The sequence below is a fragment of the Xiphias gladius genome, chromosome 24 (assembly GCF_016859285.1).
Source record: "Xiphias gladius isolate SHS-SW01 ecotype Sanya breed wild chromosome 24, ASM1685928v1, whole genome shotgun sequence".
In the NCBI taxonomy this organism is placed as follows: domain Eukaryota; kingdom Metazoa; phylum Chordata; class Actinopteri; order Istiophoriformes; family Xiphiidae; genus Xiphias; species Xiphias gladius.
Genome location: NC_053423.1, coordinates 599,307 through 622,551, shown reverse-complemented (window position 1 = coordinate 622,551; position 23,245 = coordinate 599,307). Strand labels below are relative to the sequence as shown.

At 38.4% G+C, this 23,245-nt stretch overlaps 2 protein-coding genes across 4 annotated transcripts in view; both read left to right on the top strand.

Moving 5' to 3' along the window:
• Positions 1 to 396: 396 nt before the first annotated feature.
• On the top strand, positions 397 to 8,658 carry ssr2 (signal sequence receptor, beta). Of its 3 annotated transcripts, XM_040122490.1 has the most exons (7): positions 397 to 516; positions 1,043 to 1,135; positions 3,973 to 4,133; positions 5,901 to 5,999; positions 6,735 to 6,843; positions 6,931 to 7,008; positions 8,140 to 8,658. In XM_040122490.1, the coding sequence occupies exons 3-7, from the start codon at positions 3,973 to 3,975 to the stop codon at positions 8,248 to 8,250; spliced, it is 558 nt and encodes a 185-aa protein (XP_039978424.1). In that variant the 5' UTR covers positions 397 to 516; positions 1,043 to 1,135; the 3' UTR covers positions 8,251 to 8,658. The 3 variants fall into 3 exon arrangements, with proteins under 3 accessions (XP_039978424.1, XP_039978423.1, XP_039978422.1); XM_040122489.1 differs by lacking the exons at positions 397 to 516; positions 1,043 to 1,135 and adding an exon at positions 3,116 to 3,217; XM_040122488.1 differs by lacking the exons at positions 397 to 516; positions 1,043 to 1,135 and adding an exon at positions 3,233 to 3,388.
• A 2,001-nt stretch (positions 8,659 to 10,659) lies between these two features.
• si:dkey-240h12.4 (death-associated protein kinase 2) overlaps positions 10,660 to 23,245 on the top strand; it is a 39,181-nt gene continuing 26,595 nt past the window's right edge. The window contains exons 1-2 of the mRNA XM_040121223.1: positions 10,660 to 10,819; positions 22,750 to 22,900. Of these exons, the coding sequence (XP_039977157.1) occupies positions 22,839 to 22,900 (62 nt within the window). The 5' untranslated portion in view covers positions 10,660 to 10,819; positions 22,750 to 22,838. The remainder of the gene's footprint in view (positions 10,820 to 22,749; positions 22,901 to 23,245) is intronic.

The window sequence follows — 23,245 nt, the reverse complement described above, 5'->3', positions numbered from 1 at the left end:
ATAGGGCCAATAATAACAATAATAATAAAACTAAACTAAATATAATAATAATAATAATAATAATAATAACTGAAGCAGTGGGTGTTGAGCAGGATAATGGGGGCAGTAGGTGATCCAGACTCTGCAGCACCAGGGGCAGAAATACCTGCAGAAAGTGAGAGCCGGAGTGAGGAGAGAGACAAAATACAGTTAGTAATGAGCATTGATTGGATATGAATGCTTGCAGATGGAGAGGAAGAGGAGGAGAGAGGAACTCGGTGCATCATGGGAAGTCCCCCAGCAGTATAGGCCTATAGCTGCATAACTAGGGGGTGGTTCAAGTCAAGCCTACTCTTAAATGTGGAGAGGGTGTGGGCTTCCCGGACCCAAACTGGAAGATGGTTACACAGTAGAGGAGCCTGATAACTGAAAGTTCTCCATCCCATTCTACTTTTGGAGACTCTAGGAACCGCAAGTAAGCCTGCGTTCTGGAAGTGCAGGGTTCTACAGTGGTTAAAGGACATATCATGATCAAAGGTAACTCCCAGATTCCTAACAGTGGTGCTGGAGGCCATCTAGAGTAACTATATCATTAGTTAATCTGTTTCTGTTTAATCTGTTTCTGAGGGGTTGGGAGCCAAGTACAATAACTTCAGTTTTGTCTGAGTTTAACTAAAGAAAGTTGCTGGTCATCCAGGTCTTTATGTCCTTAAGGCATGCTTGAAGATTAGCATTTGTGACTTTCAGTGCTGTCTATGTTCTATGATGTACTCTAAATCCTGAATGAAAATCCTAAATAAACTATTATTAAATAAAATATTATTATACAAAGGGTCACACATCTGGTAGGCGACAGCTTACTCGAGGATCACCGATGCGGTGGCCCAAAGGGATTTGTCCTGGTCAGGCCAGTCCGACTCTCTTTCGCGTGAGCAGCAGCCAGGCTGTTCAAGCCGGGAGCGTATTTCTCCACGCCGGTCAAAGAGCAATTCTGATCCTCTGCTCTTTTCTAATCACATGTAGAGATCTTTATAATAATATCATGAATTTATGTGTGCCCCAGGATATACGCAGCATCACTTCTTCTGCAACAGTGAAGCTAAAAGGAACATCGCCCTTGTGATCATCTGCAGGGAGGGGCGTCTCTCCTGCCTCTGTATGTGTTTCTGCTCATCTCGCTCTGTTTGGATTTACTATTAATGAATGATGCCAGAATGCCGTTCCGGATCGTTCCAGCTCACTTAAACCCGCAAGTAGATTTCTAAAAAGCCCTGTTTATATTTGCTCCAGTTTGCCCTGTTAAATTTACTGCATTAAACTGTTAATACAAACTCAACACTTCCTGTCACCATTTCAAATTAAAAGCACCATGGCGCTTCAGTGGACTGGACCCTTCATTTTTTTTAACAGGACCTTTATTGTGAAACACTTGCAGGCATAGTATATACAACAACAGCTGTACGGCATTAAAGAACTCTTAATATCTTGCTTACTATTAGATATTACATGTTGTATTACTCCAAATAAGAGCTGCTACCTACCAAAATTGAAATTAGTTCTGTCTCATTCTCTTTTATTCTGGGGAGTTGGGCAGTAGTAAGGAGAAATGGTATTACATTTAATTATTTACATCCAGTGTCTTCATTTTTACAGTTATAGAATGCCTGTTCATCAGTAGGTTATTCTGACCTGTCGTGCCCTTCTGTTATTTTACTCATTACTAAATATTACTGTTTCATATTTTAAATACACTTTGAGTTCTGACATCTACGAAATTGCAGTTAGTTATGTTATAAAGCGTTGGATCAGGCTATTTAGATTTCTGACTGGACAGTATCATAATCCTAGCTGGTGAAAGCTTGGAGGTGTATTTGCCTTTTACCAATGCCAGGAAAGACAAAAATTGTCAGCACTCAAATTTTAAAAGAAGGAAACAGAATTTACACACAGGTGTAGTGTGTCCCCACATCAAGAAATCTCCAAACCTGTACACTGTACAAAGCAGATGCTGTTTATGATGTGGTCTTTACACTTATTTGGACAAACTGACTGCATGTTCAAAATCTAAATATTGTCTGAAAAAATATAAAAACTTAATAAAGGGTTATGTTAGGTACATAAGCAAAAGTAGCCTATCTGTAATGTTGCTGCCTATCCAAATGGAGCCCATCTGATACACTGTAAAATGCCCACTATGTAAAAATCTAGTATTAAGACTTGAATTATTTTAGTTTACAGTATATTGAGCTAACATAGCGGTCTGTACAGGGAGTATGCACATGGTGCTATTCTTGAGTAAGGCCGTGTTTAATTAACTCACAATTGGACTTGAATGAAAAGTAAGTAATGTACCCTCTAAAATGATACCAAACGTAGTACAGTACAATGTTAATAACTGTCCTTAATCCAGCCTAAAAGAGAATATGTACCAGCATTTAAAGTCTAATTTATTGTGGTGGGAGAGTAACTACGTAAAATGATAACGTTGACAGACTGCCTCTCAAGACTAATTAACATACCAAAATATTAACTACAGACATACATTTTTCCAAAAATGTTAACTAAAGATCAATAAGTAGTTCAAGTAACAATTCACTATCAACACTTAAGGCAATTTTACTGAATAGCTGAATACAGTAACTGAATACAGTTTGAGTGAAGTGATCTTGGTCAGACATTTCAAATGTTGACAGTATGGGGAAGCTGTTTTTGATTAATTTATCCTGCATTAGCTGACACACAGAAAACGTGGGCATGGTCATATTCTACAGCAAGAGTACTGTGCATGCAATATAATGAATCGTCTATCTATGCTGTATGTACAGCAGGGTACATGCACAGAGCGCACAGAGTAGGGGTGGAGGGTATAGGTGGTCAAAGAAGGCCCAAGGTTAATCTGCTACAATCGGCACATCCCATATTGTGCAATGGTTTGACATGGAAGTATTCAGTTGTGGAACAAGTATTTACATTCTTTGCTTACCTTAAAGTAGCTACTTGCGACAATGTAAAAATACATTACAAGTCCTTACAACATTTATCATGTCTGGTGTCTGGGAGGTGCTGTTGTTCCCTCCGACTTGGGAACACCAACACCTCCCACACACCAGGGGCGCTGCGCTGCCCGGATCTCTCCTTAAGGCCCCCACGGTACACGTCATGCAAACTGCAACTTCTTGCTCCTGAGCATGCGCCTCTCAAGTTCTTTCAATACCTGCTGCTGGAAGACGAGTGCATGGTAACGAATCGTTTTTCTACTTCTTTTGAATGCACACACGGCACTGATTTGCTAATTTCATATTTTAATAGCAGATACATCAGCATCACTGACTTTAAATTTAGACGATATGTGCTGTTAAGTGTCATTTTGTCACTGAAAGCTAACTACGACATGGCTCGTCTGGTCCACGTAAGCGTCTGTAACTGTCCGTGTTAGGCACTTTGACTTTTGGGGAGCTAAAATGTAAAACTTTCTTCTCCATCCATTCATTAATATCATCAGCTTTGTGAAGAGGAGCGCTGCTATTATTTTTGTAAATACAGCTCAGATAAAATGGCTATAGCACTGGGTACGCTTAGCCAACTATTAGATATGAGCATGTTTCAGTTAAAACCAGCTTTAGATCTTTTTCTGAGAAGAAAATCAACCTTTGACATCTTTTATTCTTTCTCCCCCATAGACACGGTTTTCTAAGAAATTGTCCTTTGGTTATGTAACTTATTTAACTCTTGCTTAGGGTTAATTAAAGCCCAAAGTGAGTCTTCTTCACTTCATAGCCAAATGTATGTGGAGCCCCCGAAAATTTACAGTTCATATGAACATGTCCTTCCAAAACCATGTGCATTATTCTGCCCCTATAACAGGCTCCACTCATCTGAATAGGTTTTCCACAGCATTTCGGAACCTGGCTGCAGGCAGGCACCCCATCTTTACACCCCATCTCTCCAGCAGTCAGATTTCAATTGGATCATTGTGGCGTGTTTTCTTTCTAGATGACAAAGATGCTGCACTTATTTGTGGTCCTGGCTCTGTTCGGTCTGTGTTCAGGAGAAGAAGGAGCCCGTTTACTGGCCTCTAAATCCCTGCTGAACCGCTATGCTGTGGAGGGCCGTGATCTCACCCTGCAGTACAACATCTACAATGTGGGCTCCAGGTCAGGAATGTACTGAGTGTGATAGGGTACACTCCTGTAGCTCTTATAAAGTCTGTTAATTGTCGGTGTGTGACACAAGTCCTTCATAAGAAGCACATCATAAATGGCTTGAGAGCTGTGAATAACCTAGTGTGGGATTTAAGATTAGTGCAGTTTATTTGGATGGCCTTTTTATAAATTTGTTAGCAAACCGTACATAGGCTCTACTTGAGCGGCCCACCCAGCTAGATAAATCACTCAGTTTCAATTTAGGTAAATCTAACATTAGAATTCCTTATTTAACTCTTTTCAAACTAACTAATTTTTCGACACAGCCGTCTGAGTTGCGTGCGCTGCAGTAACTGAGTGTGAATTAAACGCTTCTCTGTGCAGCCGCCTAGTTAGCATGTACCGATTCATGCATTTGAGGCATTTAGGGAACATCTGTACATTGTAGAGTTGACCTATAGTCAGCATTTGAGACGTTAAGAGAACACTGGTAAATTGTAGCACCTACCAGTAGTCTGCATGTCAGGCGTTTAGGGATCATTGAAAAATTGTAGTGTCTACTGATAGTCTGCATTTGAGGTGTTAAGGGTATATCTGTAAATTGTAGCTACAGAAAATAACCAGGGTTACACTTTCCCCCTCTAAACTGCATGAGTTGCTGCATGCACATTGTCACTCAACACACCACCCACCATCACAAGTAAATTCTCAACCTGTTTGAAACACTGAGGATAGTTGGTTTCCTTTTCCACACAGGGTTATATTCACCAAACTGTTCAAGCTCACGTGTTGTGTGGCTGCATCTTTAGCAGACCTTCAGTAGCCACAAAGCTGGAGACTGCATCTACAATTGGTGGCTTTAATGACCATTTACTTATCCACTTGGTCAAGTATACAGCAAGATGTACTGTTACTTTATTACCTCAAATATTGACCAAGACCTTTATTTACCTCAACTCCAGAAGGTAATAGGCCTCAATTTGAGGCTTGTATTATCGAGGGGTGGCTTTGGCTCAGGAGGTAGAGGTTGTCATATAACCGGAAGGTTGGTGGTTTGATCCCCGGCTCCTCCAGTCTGCAAGTCGAAGTGTGCTTGGGCAAGATAGTGAACCCTAAATTGCCTGCAACGTATCCTCGGTGTGTATGTGTGTGTGTTTATAGAAAGCACTGTTTGTATAGAAAAGCGCTGTGTGAATTGGTGGTCAGTAAGACTACAAAAGTGCTATAGAAGTGCAGTCTATTTACCATTTATTAGAGATAGGCCTTTATTTCTGATTCCCTCTGTTTGATGAGTATAATTAGTCATACTGGTATTTTAGTACAAAGCCTCATTTTGATCCACTTCCGTAGCCCTATAGTGTCCAGAAACCCTTCATTTCTTAACCAGGCCTTTATTGTGAAACATTTGCAGGCATACCATATACAACAACAGCTAGACAAGATTGAAGGATGACAAGCAAAGTGGATCAGAGTGAATAAATCAAACACCACCATTGTACCAATAATGTGTTGAAAATAGCATGATTTTATCGATGACTTTATTAAATTAAAGCAGTAGAAATGCAAATTATGCTTAACTGATATGCACATTATATGACAGTCACAAGAGTTTATGTACCCTTTTGATTTCCTTGGCCTGTATTTTGGGGCTGGCCTTTACTTGTTCATGTGGACTGCATTCCCGGCCATTATCAGTGATCCAGCTTAAATTGACTATCAGTTTTAATTTGAGGAAATGTAGTGTCTAACTGAGTTGCCTCTTCTTGTCTGCTTCTACAGTGCTGCTCTGGAGGTGGAGCTTTCAGATGATTCTTTTCCTCCCGAAGACTTTGGAATTGTCTCTGGAATGTTGAATGTCAAATGGGACAGGATTGCACCGTATCCTTGAACCTAAATGTCTTCTTAGTGGTCTTCTCACCCTGCAGTTGTTGTTGTTGTGGGTGCTGTAGGATGAAGTCATTAATAGTAATTTAAAGGGAGGAAAACCTTAACATTCCCAGACAGTTCATCAAACACCTCAGTATCTCAACTCACACTGACTCCACTCTGACACTGATTTCATTCACTGTCTATAATTTTCACTGTCTATAACCTTTGGGTGCCTCTGTTAGCCCCTTTTTTGCACATAAATTTACTGTCACAAATGGCAAAACAAGTGAAATGATGACTAGTCAGTACCACAGACAGCTGAATCCAGTACACAGTAAAACTGATAATGAGACAGCTGTTCAAAAATTATAGGAGAAGGTGAAGTACTTTGGTATCTTTGAGAGACATGGACAGTTAGGCAAAATACGACTCCATCAGAGAAGGGAAGTATAATTGTGCAGTGATCAGTGGAGAAGTTGCCCTTACACAGGTCGAGGCCTCACTTTGGAATATGAATACAACAAAGCAGGACATCTTTCCAATACATGTTTAGCACATTGTCACACACAAAGGACACTTTAAAAGCCCATGTGGGGCTCTAAAATCTCAAACATATCTATAATCCAACACAGCTGAAAGACTAAGAGTAGGTTAGATTGTAAGAGGTTACCTTTTTCAATTGATTTCAAGTGTGCATAGCTGGACGCTTTTTCAAGTTGTCAAATTTAACTCTGGATCTTTCAGAGCCAGCAATGTCTCTCATACAGTCGTGTTGCGCCCCCTGAAAGCTGGATACTTTAATTTCACCTCTGCTTCTGTCAGCTACCTGGCCCAGGAGGGAGGACATGTCGTGGTAAAACCAGTTGATTATCTTTATGGATCACAGCAGTTCAAGTGTGTAGTGAAGTGAAAGAAGCTGAATTGTTTGTCCATCCCGCAGATTGGCTATACCAGTGCTCCAGGCCAGGGAGGCATCCTGGCTCAGAGGGAGTTTGACCGGCGCTTCTCCCCACATTATGTAAGTGTTGCGCTCAAAAAGTGTTTTTGCATTCACAGGGAAGTTCTTAAGTGGACTCACTGCAGTGACCTAAGTAGCAATGATCCGAGCTGATGAAACTTTGTAAACAAAACCTCTATACCACTTCTTATTGCTGAGGAAACGCAGGACCAGTATCAACTAATCTGTTTTATTTTATTATAAAATTAGGCTATTTATGAGCACTGTTCCCCCCCTATTGCATGGGTGCACAAAAAGCACAATAAAGAAACATTGTAACATAAATAATTAAAGCGTACATCTTAACATGATTGCTGTAACTGAAAACATCTGAACCCACAGCAGTTGTGTGCTAAAATGTAATTGCTCAGAGCTAGCTTAACACTGACCGAGTGACTAGCAACAGGGAAGGGTCTTCCTTCAGCAGGGGCAACAGCTCAAGCCACAGCGACACGCAGTTAGTGAGTTAGCCGACATGAGAATATGTCCCACTAACATTACAATCCACATCATGTTCGCACACACACCACAGAAAATACAGTCCGGTGGGTGTTGGTATGTAGTTAAGCTCTGTTGATGATAAGTTATGAATATAGTATGAGGGGTGGTAGTCTGGGACAACCTCTGTTGATTACGAGCCAGGTCACATATTGACAAGATAACGAGCAACTGTACTGACGTATTATGTAATTCATCAAAGGGGCTCCAAAATAACCACACAGTTGAATCAACAACTTTTTTTAAATGGCTTCAAACAAAAACTGGACCTTATAACCTTCATGAAGGAGGATTTCTTGCAGAGTTGTGCTAGTTTTAGGTAGGCGTACCTAATAAATAGGCAACGGAGGGTGCTTTAAAGAGATCAGATTTTTTTTTGTTGTTGTTCCTTAATACTACTGTCAACATTTGTTCATAGTTTGCAGTTTATAGTTTTAGTAATTAGTGTAGAATTGGTACACAGCCACTGTTGCATCTGATCCTCAGTAATGTCTTACTTCATGATTTTAGTATTAGTCTTGTCCTTGGAGTTTATGATAAATAAGGATTTATATTGAAATAGCACTTCTAACATTCAAAAAGGACAAAAAATGTTTTTCTTTTTTGGACTGTTCCTTGAAACCTCGCTCACTTCCCCTGGTCTCCGTTCTCCAGCTGGACTGGGCTGCGTTCGGTGTGATGACTCTGCCTTCCATTGGCATCCCTCTGCTCCTCTGGTACTCCAGCAAAAGGAAGTACGACTCACCAAAGGCCAAGAAGAACTGAGAAAGCACTGCTGGGTTTAAGGCTGGTGATGGAAGTTAAAGGGTTTAGTGGGCACAGGATCTCTCAATAACTTAATAACCCATATTGGGGTTGAAAGTTGAAAGAAAAGTACAGTGACAAAGAAACGTGATTGTGATTTAGTCAAAGAGGAAGTGTGATTAAGAGAGCTTTGGATCAGGAAGTAGGACAACAGCAATAGTAAGGTGAAAGACGAGCTTTACCAACTGCTGGTCATTCCTTCATATTTGCAAGTGGGTTCTTTGACAGTACAGTTACACTGGCAGTTACTACTGTAACAGGTTTTTGCAGTTTTGTAATTGTATATGTAATGTACTGAATTCACATTTCAAGTTTGTAGCCAGTTATTGAACTGCAAAATAAATTAATAAAAAGCTGGGTTTTTCTAAAGCTGTGTCTGATTTCTGAGATTTTACATGCCTACTTTTCAGTTTTTCAACATTTTACATCCCACTGAACCACAAAAATAACAGATTATCCTGTGTTAGCATGGGGCCAGGTCATTTGGCTGGCAGGCTCAAACCAAGAACATTCTGGCTGTGAGGCGACAGTGCTAACCACTGCACCACTATGCTTCCCCTGTTTTTATTCCATCCTACTATGTATTGCCTCAAACTTATCCTGCAGTTGTTGATTTTCTATTTGAAACATGCATCTAAGAAGTCAGTATGTGATATTTCTGTCATAAACAGCAAGATCACATTTAAAAAAGAAAAAAAAAATTGCCTCTTAACGCAGTGTAAATTTCATTATGTTCAAAAAGAAAGCCAATACTAAAACTATATAGCATTGTTTACTGACCTGTACAGGGTTTAAGTTTGAAGTCTGATATATTGCTGAATGTGGCTTTACGGTAGGTAAGCTATAGGAAGGTAATTTTCTTGGACTCCCAGAAGCCTCTACACACTGAGTTTTGAGGTTTTTATCTCACAGGTGGCAATAACCGGTATATTTCCTCGTTTATTTCATCAGTTGTTGGCTTTTAAACCAAATGTAATCTGGCCTGTTAGCAGCTGTGGATGTCAAAATATGATCTGCTGATTTCTGACTTCTGTTGATTTGATAAACCAATTTGGTGAGAAGTGATTATCACAACACTGATTTTGGCATTAGCTTTTGTAACTTTGTGTATTTATCAATTAATTTACTTCTCAGTTCAAGCCAAATTTCAAGATCAAGCTCTACTCTAATCTTAAATCCACACATATAGACATCTATGAACATTAATTAATTAATGGAAGATTGTGGGTGTTTTGAAGCAGTAAGATTCAGTGTCAGCTTCTCTTCTTTCCGGACATTTGTGACCATGAAATTTTATCCCATTTTGTTTATAGTTGTTAGGGAATTTTCCATTGGGTTACACAGGTCAATCATTGGCCTTGAGGTCTCAGGCAAAACAGCAGCAGATCTTTCTGAAAGGCACACTGCCTTCTCTCCTTGAGATGCTGGGCAGCTGTCTGACAGAGCCATTCTGATAAATGTGAAGCAAAATTGCTGTAGTAGCCAAGGTCAAAGGAGATGACTGTTTTTGCCCGCCGAGACGCCATAGATTGGGGTCTGTTAAAATCCACGGGCACAGCCAGATAACAGTGGATCCAGACCAGGATGCCCTGACGTTATACTGAAGCTATATGCAACGTGATCTGAACTAACACAGGTAAAAACGTTTCCCTGTGTACAGAATAGTGAACAAATGGAATAACTCTACATACTGTGGATGCATTGAGCTTGACCCTTTCTGAGCGTTAAGTATTTGCAGCATAATCTGTAAGCGTTAAAACACTGAGCACAGGGGACTGAGCTTGAGAATGGAGAAGGCATCATGCACATAAACTTGTATTGATAATTTCTCTGATCTCCTTGGCCAAACTTAAATAAATATTTTCAGCATAACACATGTTGGGCTCCTGAACACTTTCTTCACTGAGGAGTTGACCAATAATCAGCAAAATCTTCCAATAGGTATTCTCTCCAGGCCATCAGTGGAATTTCCAGCTAGCAGTTGTTTATTTGGCACTCATTAGTCAAGACAACATTCATAACCAACATTCATAACCAGAGATGTGTGTGGTGATTCACTAGTGTATTACCATGTAGAACTGTTCTGTATCAAAAAAAGTTTCTTCACCTATAGAGAGAGAGAGAGAGAGAGAGAGAGAGAGAGAGAGAGAGAGAGAGACTTTTAAACAATATGCATCCAAAGATACTGTTTAAAGTACTTGAAAAAGTCTTGTCCTATTATCATTTTGTCGCGTCCTTGTCAGAAACGAGGGAGGTAAGGCAGTTTCTTGAATATCTTAACCGGTAGGAACTGCCCTGAACGCCCCTCCAGGTCTCTAACCTAGTATTTACGGTAAATCGGACAAGCCGTCAAACTGTCTATGTGGGTGTTTTCCGCATTCCCCAACCACCCGTAACGTCAGGGCCGAGCCGAGCAACAAGTTCAGCGCACACTTCTGGGGCATTTCTCCGGAGCAGAGTAGTGACACATCCAATGGATAGACGGATGTTCACGGGAACATCCGATCTGTAAACCGAGGTTTCTCACTGGGTGAGTACGTTCTGTTTCACAGGCTCAGGGGTTGAGGCTACGGCTGCATTTGTGTCGATGGTCAGTGAGCAAAGAGTATGTCTGGCTGTTCCGTATTTATACTAGACTGCCGACAGTAATAACGTCTGTATTATTGCACTCATTAAAAATTGAAGGACTTAAGCGTAGTGTGGGATCCAAAAATGCTGTGGGCTACCTGTAGTTTCACACATGGAGCAGATAATTAGAGATTAAATGTAAACACATTATACATTGAGATCCTTATTATTTATTACAAAACTAAGAAAGGTAAGGAGCCCTGGTAGGATCATGTTGGGATTTTTTCTGAAATTCTTTTGTGTTCCCTGGCAGTAACTTTTGCATTTTCCCTGGTCCACAGGAACGGTTAGTGTGTTGGTCCAGTAATGCATCAACAATTACTCATGATTGCAGATTAATTTCATGACTGTTGCGGCAAATAATCATTATTAGACCACAGTGAAGCATACATTGACGATGTAGAAATTCCATCACTAAAATCGTTCTCTCACACATAATGCACACATATGTGAGCTTACATACATACACATTAGACTAGTAACTACACAGACTAAATTAAAACTCTACATTATCAGTAACTCTTAATAATAACGGTACAAATCATATACATGAGTAATGCTTAACTAATGCATGAATCATGATGATTTAATGCATGAAATAATTCAGGATGTATCATGAATTCCTCTTGCTCACATAACAAATCATCAAGTCACTATGACTTAATGTGATTAGTTTACACTTAATAGATCATCAATTCAGGAATGTTAATTCACAGTTACTCCATACATTAATTGATATGCAACCAAATTAGCTGGATTCCTCTTACATAAAAGTTTATTTCAGGACCATGCGTTTGGTCAGTCTCTCTGATGAAAAAAAAAACTTCATATTTCAATTCAATTCAATTCAATTTTATTTATATAGGGGGCTGAAGGCTGTGCCTCCTATTCTACTTTTGGAGACTCTAGGAACCACAAGCAAGCCTGCGTTCTGGGACACAGTGTTCTGGTGGGGTAATAGGGTACTATGAACTCTTTAAGATATGATGGTGCTAACTTTAAATGGCTTCGTAGTTGACGAGGAGGATTTTAAATTCTATTCTTGATTTTACAGGGAGCCAATGCAGAGAAGCTAACACAGGAGAAATATAATCTCTTTTCCAATTTCCTGTTGCACTAATCCAGCCTAGAAGTAACAAAAGCATGGACTAGTTTTTCTGCATCTTTTTGAGACAGGATGTGCCTGATTTATGCAATGTTACGCAGGTGTAAAAAGGTAATTATTGGTTTATTTTATGTAGAAAAGCAGCAGAAAAGTGCTCGTCATCCAGGTCTTTATGTCCATGAGGTCTGCTTGAAGTTTAGCTACCTGATTGGTTTTATTGGGCTTCATTGACAAGTACAATTGGGTATCATCTGCATAACAATGGAGGTTTATGGAGTGTTTCCTAATAATATTGCCTAAAGGAACTATAAATAAGGGGAATAGAACTAGTCCAAGCACAGAACCTTGTTGAACTCTGCGACTAACTTTTGAGTATATGGAGGATTTATCGTTAACGTGCACAAACTGAAATCGATCTGATAAATAGAACTTAAACCAGCTCAGAGCGATTCCTTTAATGCCAATTAAATGTTCCAGTCTCTGTAATGGGATTCGATGGTCAGTGGTATCAAATGCAGCACCAATATCTAACAAGACATGTACAAAGACAAATCCTTTGTCCAATGCAATTAGAAGGTAATTTGTAACTTTCACCAGTGCTGTCTCTGTTCTATGATTCACTCTAAATCCTGACTGACTATCCTCAAGTAGACTATTTTTATGTAAAAAGTCACACAACGGGTTGGCGACAGCTTTCTCAAGGATCTTAGAGAGAAAGGAAAGATTGGATATCGGTCTATAGGCTTAAACATCTGGATCAAGATAAGGCTTTTTAAGAAGCGGTTTAATTACCGCTATTTTAAAAGGACTGCATTACATAGCCTGTCAATAAAGACAGAATGATTATATGTAGTAAAGAGGTGCTACCTAAGGGTAAAACTTCCTTAAGCGGCCTTGCATAATCAGACAACGTATCTACATGCACTGTAATAACCAGGTTACTGTAAATCTGTGTATACATGCAGCAAGTCAGTAATCAGTTTTTTCGCCTGCACCTGACCTTATTTTGGAAAAATGGCTTGCTTATGTTTGAGTGGCAGTGATAGAAGATGCTGCCTTGGTCTCAAGGTCCTGACTTTTTTTTTTTCTTGCCTTGTGGTTCTGTGTCGGAACAATCTGACAGCACAGGAAGACAGAGAGACAGTACAAGCAGACAGAGCAGAGCTCTCCGTCACAGCATGAATGTGTCTGATTTAACAAACAATCAAATGTTAAGTGTGGAGACTGACTTATTTATAGAAGTATAAATAAGAGGCTACTTTGAATTGGTTTCAGTTTTGGTCCAAATTTGGATAGAATGGTTTTAATACGCATCACTCTGTATCTCTCGTTTTGCTGTTACTTTCTCAATCTGCAAATTTTTGTTATGCACATGTACACTTGTAAAAAGCCAAGTAGAACCATGTTTACCATTTAACATGGCAGGAAAGTTGGTGTTATCCAGGAGAAATTTACCTAGGGAAATCAGGTTTCTCTAATCCCAGACCACAAATAGAGAAACCATGTTCCTTGTTTACATGACATTTGAGAAATCAGCTTTATGGAAAAGGCAGACTGTTACCTGGTTATTTAAATGCATGTAAATGCACTGAATGTCATACCCTTCTGGAAAAAGGCCATAATTCTTCTTGTTCCTGAAAAAACATACCCATCTGAAAACAATGATACTGGACCTGAAATGTTTTTAAAGAGTCATAATAAAATGCTCAAGACAGATGTTGACCCACTTCTGGACCCACTTGCATATAGGCAAGGGCAGAGAACAGAGGATGCTGTCACTAGTGTGACTCACCTGATCAGTAAACATCCAGAAGACCCCAGAGCCTAGCATGTGTTTTGTTTGTTGTTTTTAATTTGGATTTTAGCTAACATACTCCAGCCACACTTGCTAGTCCAGAAATTAAAACACAGGCAGTTGAATAATTGCTAACTCTCTTAGGCAAACTGTTGTTGGACAGGAGTGCCACAAGACTGCCTGAGTTCCCCTGTCCCCCACACAATGTAAACACAGGCAGAAGCGGCCAGCTAAATAATGACATGATTAGATTCTCTGATGATACCATTGTATTAAACTTGCTGTTCAGTAATGACAAGCCCTCAGGGTATCGCAGGGAGATGGCTAACTTTGTGGAATGGTGTGATGGCCATCTACTTATTTCAAAAGTTAAAAAAAACAAAAGCAATTTATTTATTATTCTATTTCATTTTTTTGTTTATTTAACAGGGACAGTGCACATTAATATTTGATATTGATATTTGAGTTGAGGGACCATGAATTGTGATCACTGGAGACAGTGAAATCATGCAGGTCTGCTCTTACAAGGATTTAGGCATACACAATGTCACTAATAATGATAAGCTGGTCTGTCCACATTGAAAACCTGTGTGCCAGGCTGGCCAGAGACTGCACCTGCTGCACAGACTCAAACTGACGTTCTACAGTGCTGCGCTTGAAAGAATCATTGGCACTGGAAGATCAGCATGGTACTGTCCAGTTAAAATCAAGAGTCAACAACATGGTGAAAACAGCAATGAAAGTGGTAGGGAAAAATCATAGCTATCCTTCCATTCTATTTGTGACAGAACTATCAGACAAGCACACAGAATACTGAACGACCCAACTGTGTCTACCTCTCCTTTGTCTCTACTTCCATAAGACTGTTTAACAAAGAGCCTGTGTGGTTTTTGATCCATCAGCTGCACAGTTGTTTGTTTTTAACCATATGGTTTAATATGCAGTACTGTCTGATAGTGAATGCAATATTATTTAACATGTTTGATTTAATTTGGATATCTAATTCATGGACATTGCCTCCCTTGCATATCTGTTTCACATCTTTATTGTTTTAATATTTTTTAAATGCACTGCGACTTTACTGACCACAGGTCGTTGTGTTTTATCATTCAGGAATAGTGTGTACTCTATGTACCAAAACAAAAACAATTGCATATTGGATATGTGTCTGTTCTGTGTCATGTACATATGGAGATTAAGTACCTACATTGTAGATACCTTGAATGCAGCTGTGTGCAGCACTTGGGGGGACACTGAAGTATATCCTTTCTTATCTTTAACATAAGGTTACCATTTGTAGACCGTTGTTTTGGAATGTTATGATTGGACATTAAGGGGTAAGGGGATTAGTTATTCCCGTCAAACCTCAAATTGTGGAAAACCATGTGGAAAATGTTAAGGAAAATGTGAGGAATTTTCTAGTCTCCACATCACTCCAAACAAATCAGTTGTTTTTGTCTGCTGCTATTTTTCGTCTATAAAGTAATGAGGGCCATTTAAGTCACCTTTCATGTATGTCATGATGAATTCAGTAAGTCTGTTGTCATCCCCCTTTGTCACATTTTGCTTTCTTTGATGTGCCAACTTTTCCACCTCAACTACTTGTAAAAACTTTTTTGTGATATTGAAAAAAAAAGTTTAAAATTTTCACACTCATAAAAATGGGTGGATGGAAACACACAGTGGTCCAGTCTCTCTACTGAACTGACTGTGTAACCTAATATTACATGAGGTGTAGCGCTGATATTCTCTGGGTGGTAGTTCTATGAAAATATGTATGCAATGGAGAATAAAGTCTGAATTTTTTAATTGCAGCTTTGTAATATATGCCATTTGTTTATACAAAGAGAAATGCTAACTATAGAAAATCTTATATTCCCAAGTGCTGATTTATCGTTTATTTTTTAAAATCAGTATTTTTCTCACTTTTTTAGCACCTAATTCACTTTATTATCCAAGAGGGGAATTGATATGCAGAACAAGCACATAGACGATAAAAGAACAATAAAGAGAGAGAGACAATCAACAGGCAATCTAAGACATAATCTGCACATAATAGACACTGCACAGCACTGTCCTGCAGTAAAGATTCAATATGGAAAAAGGAAAGGAAAAGAGTGAAATGATGTGGCAACATCAGCCCACAATAAGTTTACAGAGAATGGCAGTGTAGTTTAGGGAGCGGTGGACATTTAACTCTAGGAAAGAAGAGATAGAAAAGAGATAAAAAGAGATAAAGAATAAAAAAAAAAAAAAAAAAAAAAAAAAAAAAAAAAAGAAAAAGACAAGAAAGAAGAAGAAAAGAAAAACTAGAGAAAGACGAAAAGGGAGGAACACATAGTCATCTCTCTGTATAGATGGGGCCAAACAGTTTTGCTGCCCATAGAGATAAAACCAAACCACATTACTGCTCTGTGTGTGCACACTATCATTGCAGTATGCAAAGTAAAGGTCTCCATGCTGGGCTAGGCCGTCTGCGCTGCATAACCATCAAAATGGTCCTGCCTCTCTGCAAGTCTTTTTGCTTGTTAGCTGCCTACAATTGTTAAGAAATCTTGTGCAGTTGAGCACCCCTCCCTCTGGTTTAGAGTGCATTAGCTACACAATAGTCTCCATGCTTTAATTGATCTAGTCATGTCAAACTTTTCCACAAAACTGAGTTTTGTTAAATATAACTAAAAATTCTTAAGATGATAACTGACTTAGAATTAGCTAAACATGGGTGGTTTTGCTAATTCCAACATTATATGGTCAACTTGAATTTAATTAATATTTCACTGTCCAACAAACTAAGCTGACCAACATGAATTCATCAGAATGCATTTTCTTTTGCCTCACTTAACTGTTGATTAATGCTTACATAGATATACTAATAACTAACTGACTTATCACGAACTTTGTGTAACACAGCAGAGTAAACAACACACTTTAAACACAGTCCATTAAACCATTAACTTCAATAAAAATAATTAATAATTAGTTTAGTAACATATTAATATGACCCTGTTAGAGTTTTTTCACACTTTTACCTCACCTGAATGTGTTCCATTAACACACTCTTGTTATGCTGACCATATGCTCCTCCTCTGAGTAATGTCTATAGCCATGTCACAGCTAAACTCAAGTGGGACACCTCTGCATCTTCAGAAGGTAGGAAAGATAGGAATTGGTTGGGACATAGAGGAGGAATACAAAATAATAGAGATACTGTCCAATATGATGAAACACAGTACTTCTACCTTGTGTTCAGATTTTGTTTAGACATATCAGAGAGCGACTGACTCAACTAATTTTTGTGGCTGCAGTCTATGTGAGACACTCAAACAATGGCTTTATGTTGTGTTAACAGTAATACATTAATATCTGCATTCACATATGATATATATTAGGGGTGAGTGATCTGATGATTTTATATCGTGATTGATCTTAAAGATGTCCATGATATACTTTTCAAGCAAATCATAGAGATCGTGACATTTTACCATTGTACCAACTTTACTCAGTCTACCCTAATAATGGGGATCCACACTATGTCCACAAACCAACAGAATTATTGTCTGCTAGATGGCTGTGCTGATTGGCCAAATTATATCATGCGTCTCTATCGCAGGGTCTCTTTAATTTGTGAATTATTTGAAAAACAATTCAGCGTGAGCTAGTAGCATGGTGGATGAGGAGCTGGTGCCAAAACAGGACTCAACGTCCGCGGCGGCTGTCAATTAATATTCTAAATTTTGATTATATAATCGAATTGTAAAAAAAAAAAGGCATTTAATTGTGAAAATTAATATTCAGTAGTGAAAAAAAGCACCACTATTGTGCGACTCCATGACAGACAGGGGTAACAAAATGTCACTTTCTTTGACTGAAAAATGAAATGTAGGTTAAGCTGAAACGAATGAATAATTCAACAACAACCGTGTGGAAATGATGGAAGAGTTCACAACCAATGGCAGAGTTCACACTCCAATGGCTCCCTGAGCCATTGGAGTGTGATGAAAAGTGGAGTGACATGAGCTGTCTTTGGCTGGTTGAAGACCACATGTGCTGCTGCATTTTGTACCATTTGCAGAGGTTTTACTGTGCATGCTGCCAGCCCTGCCAGAAAGGCGGTACAGAAGTTGAGGTAGATGACCAGTGCTTCTACAAGGAGCTGAGTGGCATACTCGGTGAGATAGGACCTAATCTTTATGATGTTATATAGAGTATTGCGACACGACCGAGTGACAGATTTAAACAATCTCAGTGAAAGTTAGTTGGGTTGGAAGTAGGGAAGGGGCCATTGGCGCCCCCATTTTGAGACCCTGGCCCACATTCCTTCTGAGTTGCAAATCACTGTATCCCAGTTTCAGTCATTCCTGTCCCCTCTAAGACATCAGGTAAAACTACAGAGACCATCTTGTGGAATGAGTGGTATGAGATTCAGTATTCCTGTAAGGCACTACATTTGCTTTAATACTAAGCCCTAAGTCACTCAATGATTTGTCTATGAGAAATACAAAGAAAAAGCATTTGGGTGCAGAATAACTTTTAGAAATCAACGTTAAAAATCAAGAGTTCTTTCATCTTGGTTAATTAATGAATTAATGAATTACAACATACAACATGGAAGCTCGTAATACAAGACATACAATACAAGACTAATGTTAAAAGAAATATGTACTTAAAAAGACAACATTGTGCTGCGTTATTAGAGACTACTCACTCTGGCACAATAAAAGATGAGCCTTGATAAAAGACATGCAGGTAAATGAGAACAGACACGTGACAGCAGACAGAAAAGTATGCAGCATGTGTGAAATTCTGTAGAGATTGTCATAAATGTTGTAAAGCCTTGTTTTAGCCAGTGGAAATGATGCACAGCTTTACACTGGGCAGTACTAATAGACCAATAGTTTGTTGCCCCCACTAACATGTCTTTCATACTGTATCATGTAGTTAATTTAGTTATATAGAGAGAAGTTGGTTATATACAGCTGATTTAATACTTAAGTTGGGGAGTGGTGTGATAAAAGAATCAATTATTGTGTTATCAGAGAGGGAGGGGAATTGGGGAAAACATGAATATTTCTTACAAGGTGATGTTTGGAGGTGAGCATGTTTGTGACAACTGTTCGAAGAGTACAAATGTATTTTAAATGTATATATAATACACTTTAATACACAAATGACTCAAAAAAGGGGATAGAGAGCTGTTGATGTGCTGTGTGGGCAGGGCAGAAAAAAAAGAAGAACAAAGAAAAGAAAAAAAAGAAAAGAAAGTGCTTACATCTTTAGTTAAGATAAGGGTTCATTTATTGTACTGTAATGTTGCAGCCAACATCAAACATCCATGGGTTAAAACGTCCACAGGCCAGCAGTAGAACCTGAAATTAGGAAGTGCTACACACCCACATGTGATCTGGGCCTCTGTAAAAGTTGATGATTTCATCTAGAGACCTTCCTACTCCACAGAAAGGCTTGTATTAAACTGGTAGATTTTGGTAAAGAATGCACAGGAGGAAGTGTACAAATACATTAAAATAATACAACGATTTTGTAAAGAATGCTCATGAAAGCTGATTTAACTCATACAACAAATACAAGATGTTGAAATTAACCATGATCAAAGTCCTTTGGTGTCCTCACATTACCAAAAAAACAAACAAAATAAGCCTAATTATTTTGTTCACTTTGAACCTCTAGATATGTGAAGTCACAGTGGGCAAGTTTCGAATTCATGTTGTTCTTGTTTTAGTTCACCTTTATTTAAATATATTTTATATCCGGAGACATGGCAAACAGTCTCAAGAGTCATAAGAAGAGCAGATATAGAAGATTTATGGTGATTGGTTCAATGACAATATCAAAAAGGTACCTCCAATCTTTCCACTCAAGTGCTTTTTCAGCATCCAAAGTAGATCTGAAATGATTAGTTTATTCACTGATGTGTGAATCAAGAGAATAATATTTAGCAGAAATTTTGATAATAATTTCAGTCATTTTTCAAGCAAAAATCCAAAACATTCCCTAGTTTCAGCTTCTCCAGTATGAAGGTTTAGAGATTTACTCTACATTGCATGAAGTGATAATAGACTAAATATTCTGGGTTTTAGGCTGTTGATTACAAATCATAGCACTTCTTTGAAGTGATTTTTTTCATACCTCTGTGAAATAGTTTATGTGATTAAAGCCACGTTCAGACGTACTTTTAGTCCTGAGTAAAAAAAACGCAGCCTCCTTATTGATTGGAATGAGGTGGTGCAGCAGGGGTATCAACCTGTGCAGGGGTAACCTGCACATTTTTTACTGTGGATTTCTACTGTGTATAGTGTGATTGTAGTGATAAAAGATAAAATGATTGCTGTCATGATAACTTTCAAGAGTTGTTAAATCCTGTCTATTAGTATTATAAATTCTTGTACAGTGTCTTAAACACCACGCCCCCACCAGTACCTCCCCATCTGTCTTACCAAAGGGGTTGAAAAAGCTCCAGCTCACCTGTTCAACATTACCTTGAAAGCACATTGTCTTTATTGACAATGTGACATTGTCATTGTAACATTGTCTTGGAGTTATTGGCACCCATGAATTTTAAGTACAGAATTGACAATATCTTGAGAAATAAATGCAAATGAACCACTGTATAATCAAAATATTTTAATGTAATGTCCAAGGTTACTGAACAGAAGAAAATTAAAAAACAAAACTTGTACAATGAAGACACAAAACCTACCCCATGCAAAATTATTGGCACCCTTCACTAATATTTGGTTGTAGAACCTTTCGCCATAATGACAGCCTCTAAACAATTTTTTAGCCATCTAGAAGCTTCTTGAAACTGTCTGCTGATAGTTTCCTCTACTTTTCCATTGCTATGCTTTCACCTCTTTTAACTTTGCAGGAGTCCTTTTTACAATGGCAGTTTTCAGCCCTCTCCTAAGATTTTCAATGGGATTGAAGTCAGGACTCATCGCTGGCCAGTTTAAAACAGTCAGTCTTTTCCTTTTCAACCATTCCTTTGCTTTTGGTCGTTGTCCAAATGAAAAACCTGAGTCCCTCTCCTCACACCAAGTTTGACACTGGGTGACACATTTTGCAATAAAATACCCAGGTAATCTTCTGATTTTGTCATTCCTTTGATACATTTAATGCCTCATGTACCAGAGTCAGCAAAGCAGCCCCACAACATGATAGAACCTCCACCATGATTAACTGTAGGTAGGATGTTCTTTTACTTATGGCCTCATTTCGTCGCCTATAAACAAACTTTGGTTTCATCTGTCCATAGAACATTATTCCAGAAAGACTGTGGCTTAGATATGAAAGTTTTGCCAGTCATACCTTTTTCTTCCTTTCTTTCAATAGTGGTGTCCTCTATGGCCTTCGCCCATGGAAAACTACTAAGTTTAGTGTGTGGCCTATTGTACGGGCTGAAACCACCACTTCAGATTGCTCTGGGTTAGCCTGAAGCTTTTTAGATGCCCTGTGTGGTGTTTTTTCCACAATCCATCAACGTTTGCAGACTTCTCTCATTGAGTTTCTTCTTAGCACCACTTCCTGGAAGTTTCTTAACAATTTTATGGCTGTGAAACTTCCTGATAACATTACAAACTGTTGAAACAGGGATTTCGAAATCTTTGCTGATTTCCTTATAGCCTTTTGAATTGTTATGTTTATTGAAAATAGAATTTCTGATGCTCTCAGACAGCTTTCTCGTCTTTGCCTTTGTGAAAAAGAAACCAGACACAATCAGCCCCTTTCTATGCAGTAAAACCGTCATTCATTGGTTAATTCAGGTCATGTGAACACTGAAAATCAAGCGCAGGTGAGTCTTATTTGTTTTCCATTTTATTTGAGGAACTAATTTAAAAATTCATCAGAATTGTGCCAATAATGGTGTCAAGCGTACATTTTATGTCTGTATTTTTATTTTACTATATGAAGCGTTTTTTGTCGTTGTTGTTCAGTAACTTTGGACATTTTATTAAATATTTTTAATTTGCATTTATTTCTGAAGATATTCTAAATTTTGTACTTAAAATTAAGGAGTGCCAATAATTTCAACTGGGACTGTACAAGTAACTTTTGTGAGAACAATGTGATAAATTGACATGGCGTCCCCCTCAGGTTCACAGATTCATTAGATCATGTGAACTGCATTGATTTGTGGCGCAGACATGAATTGATTTTGAACTGAGGAGTCAGTTACCATATTTATATAGCCCAAAATCACATGTCACAGAATAGCCTCAAGGGGCTTTACACTGTACAGCATACAACACACTCTATTTCTAGACCTTTGGTCTGAATAAGGAAAAAACCCTAACTGGAAAAACATTCATATCCCTTAATAACCTTCAGATCATGTAAAGTCACAGTATTTTTAAAGTAAGATTAGATACTGTATCTGAATTAATCTAGAAAAAATTGTTGCCTGGGTAAAGTCCAGTGCAACCAAACAAACCCACACCCAAGTCCACCACCTGGTAGGAATAAGTCATGTGACAACAACATGAAACCAAATGACAGCAAGAGAGTTAGGAGAACAACATTCAGGTTATTGTAATGGTCCACACAGCTAACACAGTTTCCAATGCTGAAACATAAACTTTATCAACCGTATCTGGATTTACCTTTTGTTTTTAGATAAAGGACTGTATCTAAAATTATCCCTCATTCAGATTTTCAGATTTCTCAAAATCTGTCCATATGTTTAAAGAAAAAGTAAAGTACTTGGATAAGGATCATAGGCATTCGACTGGGACACTTATTATAGTTAAAAAGACCTGTAATCAAATGAGGCTAGATTTGAATGAATCTCTGGGATGACGAGGTTTCAACTTTTTTTTGTTTTCTACTGTTAACACATATGGAGAACACCATATTCTGTGGTAATAAGTAATTTCTGACATCTTTTGCTCATACTCACGTCCAACTTTGGGTTATGCAGAGTTTGGAGGATCAAGAACCACCTGACGTTGGCTGTTATATATCGAGGAGCTGACTAACAAAGGTCGACGGGTATTGAAGCAGTTCAACATGGCAGTCTTCAAGCCTAATAATGTGGAAGACTTCTACGAAATCGGGGAAGTACTGGGAAGGTATGGAAATAACTGATTTTTTTTAAGCTTTACCAGTATCCAGCAGTGTTTACAACAGTGCAGTCATGAGGTATTTGGACTTTTACAGATTTTGTTGTTGTGTTTCTTATGAACCCCAGCACATTGAATCTGAAACAAAACAATGACTATGAAGTGAAGATTTTCGGCTTTAATTTGAGTGTTTGTAGCGCTACAAGCTCCCTTTGGATCATATGGTAAAAAGATTAGATGGCTAAAATGTATGCATGGTTAATAAACTTTATCTGGAAAAATAAAAAAAGTAAAAAACAAAACCATCACCTTAATAGCTTTATGAAGTCATCAAATTTACATACCCTTTGTCTT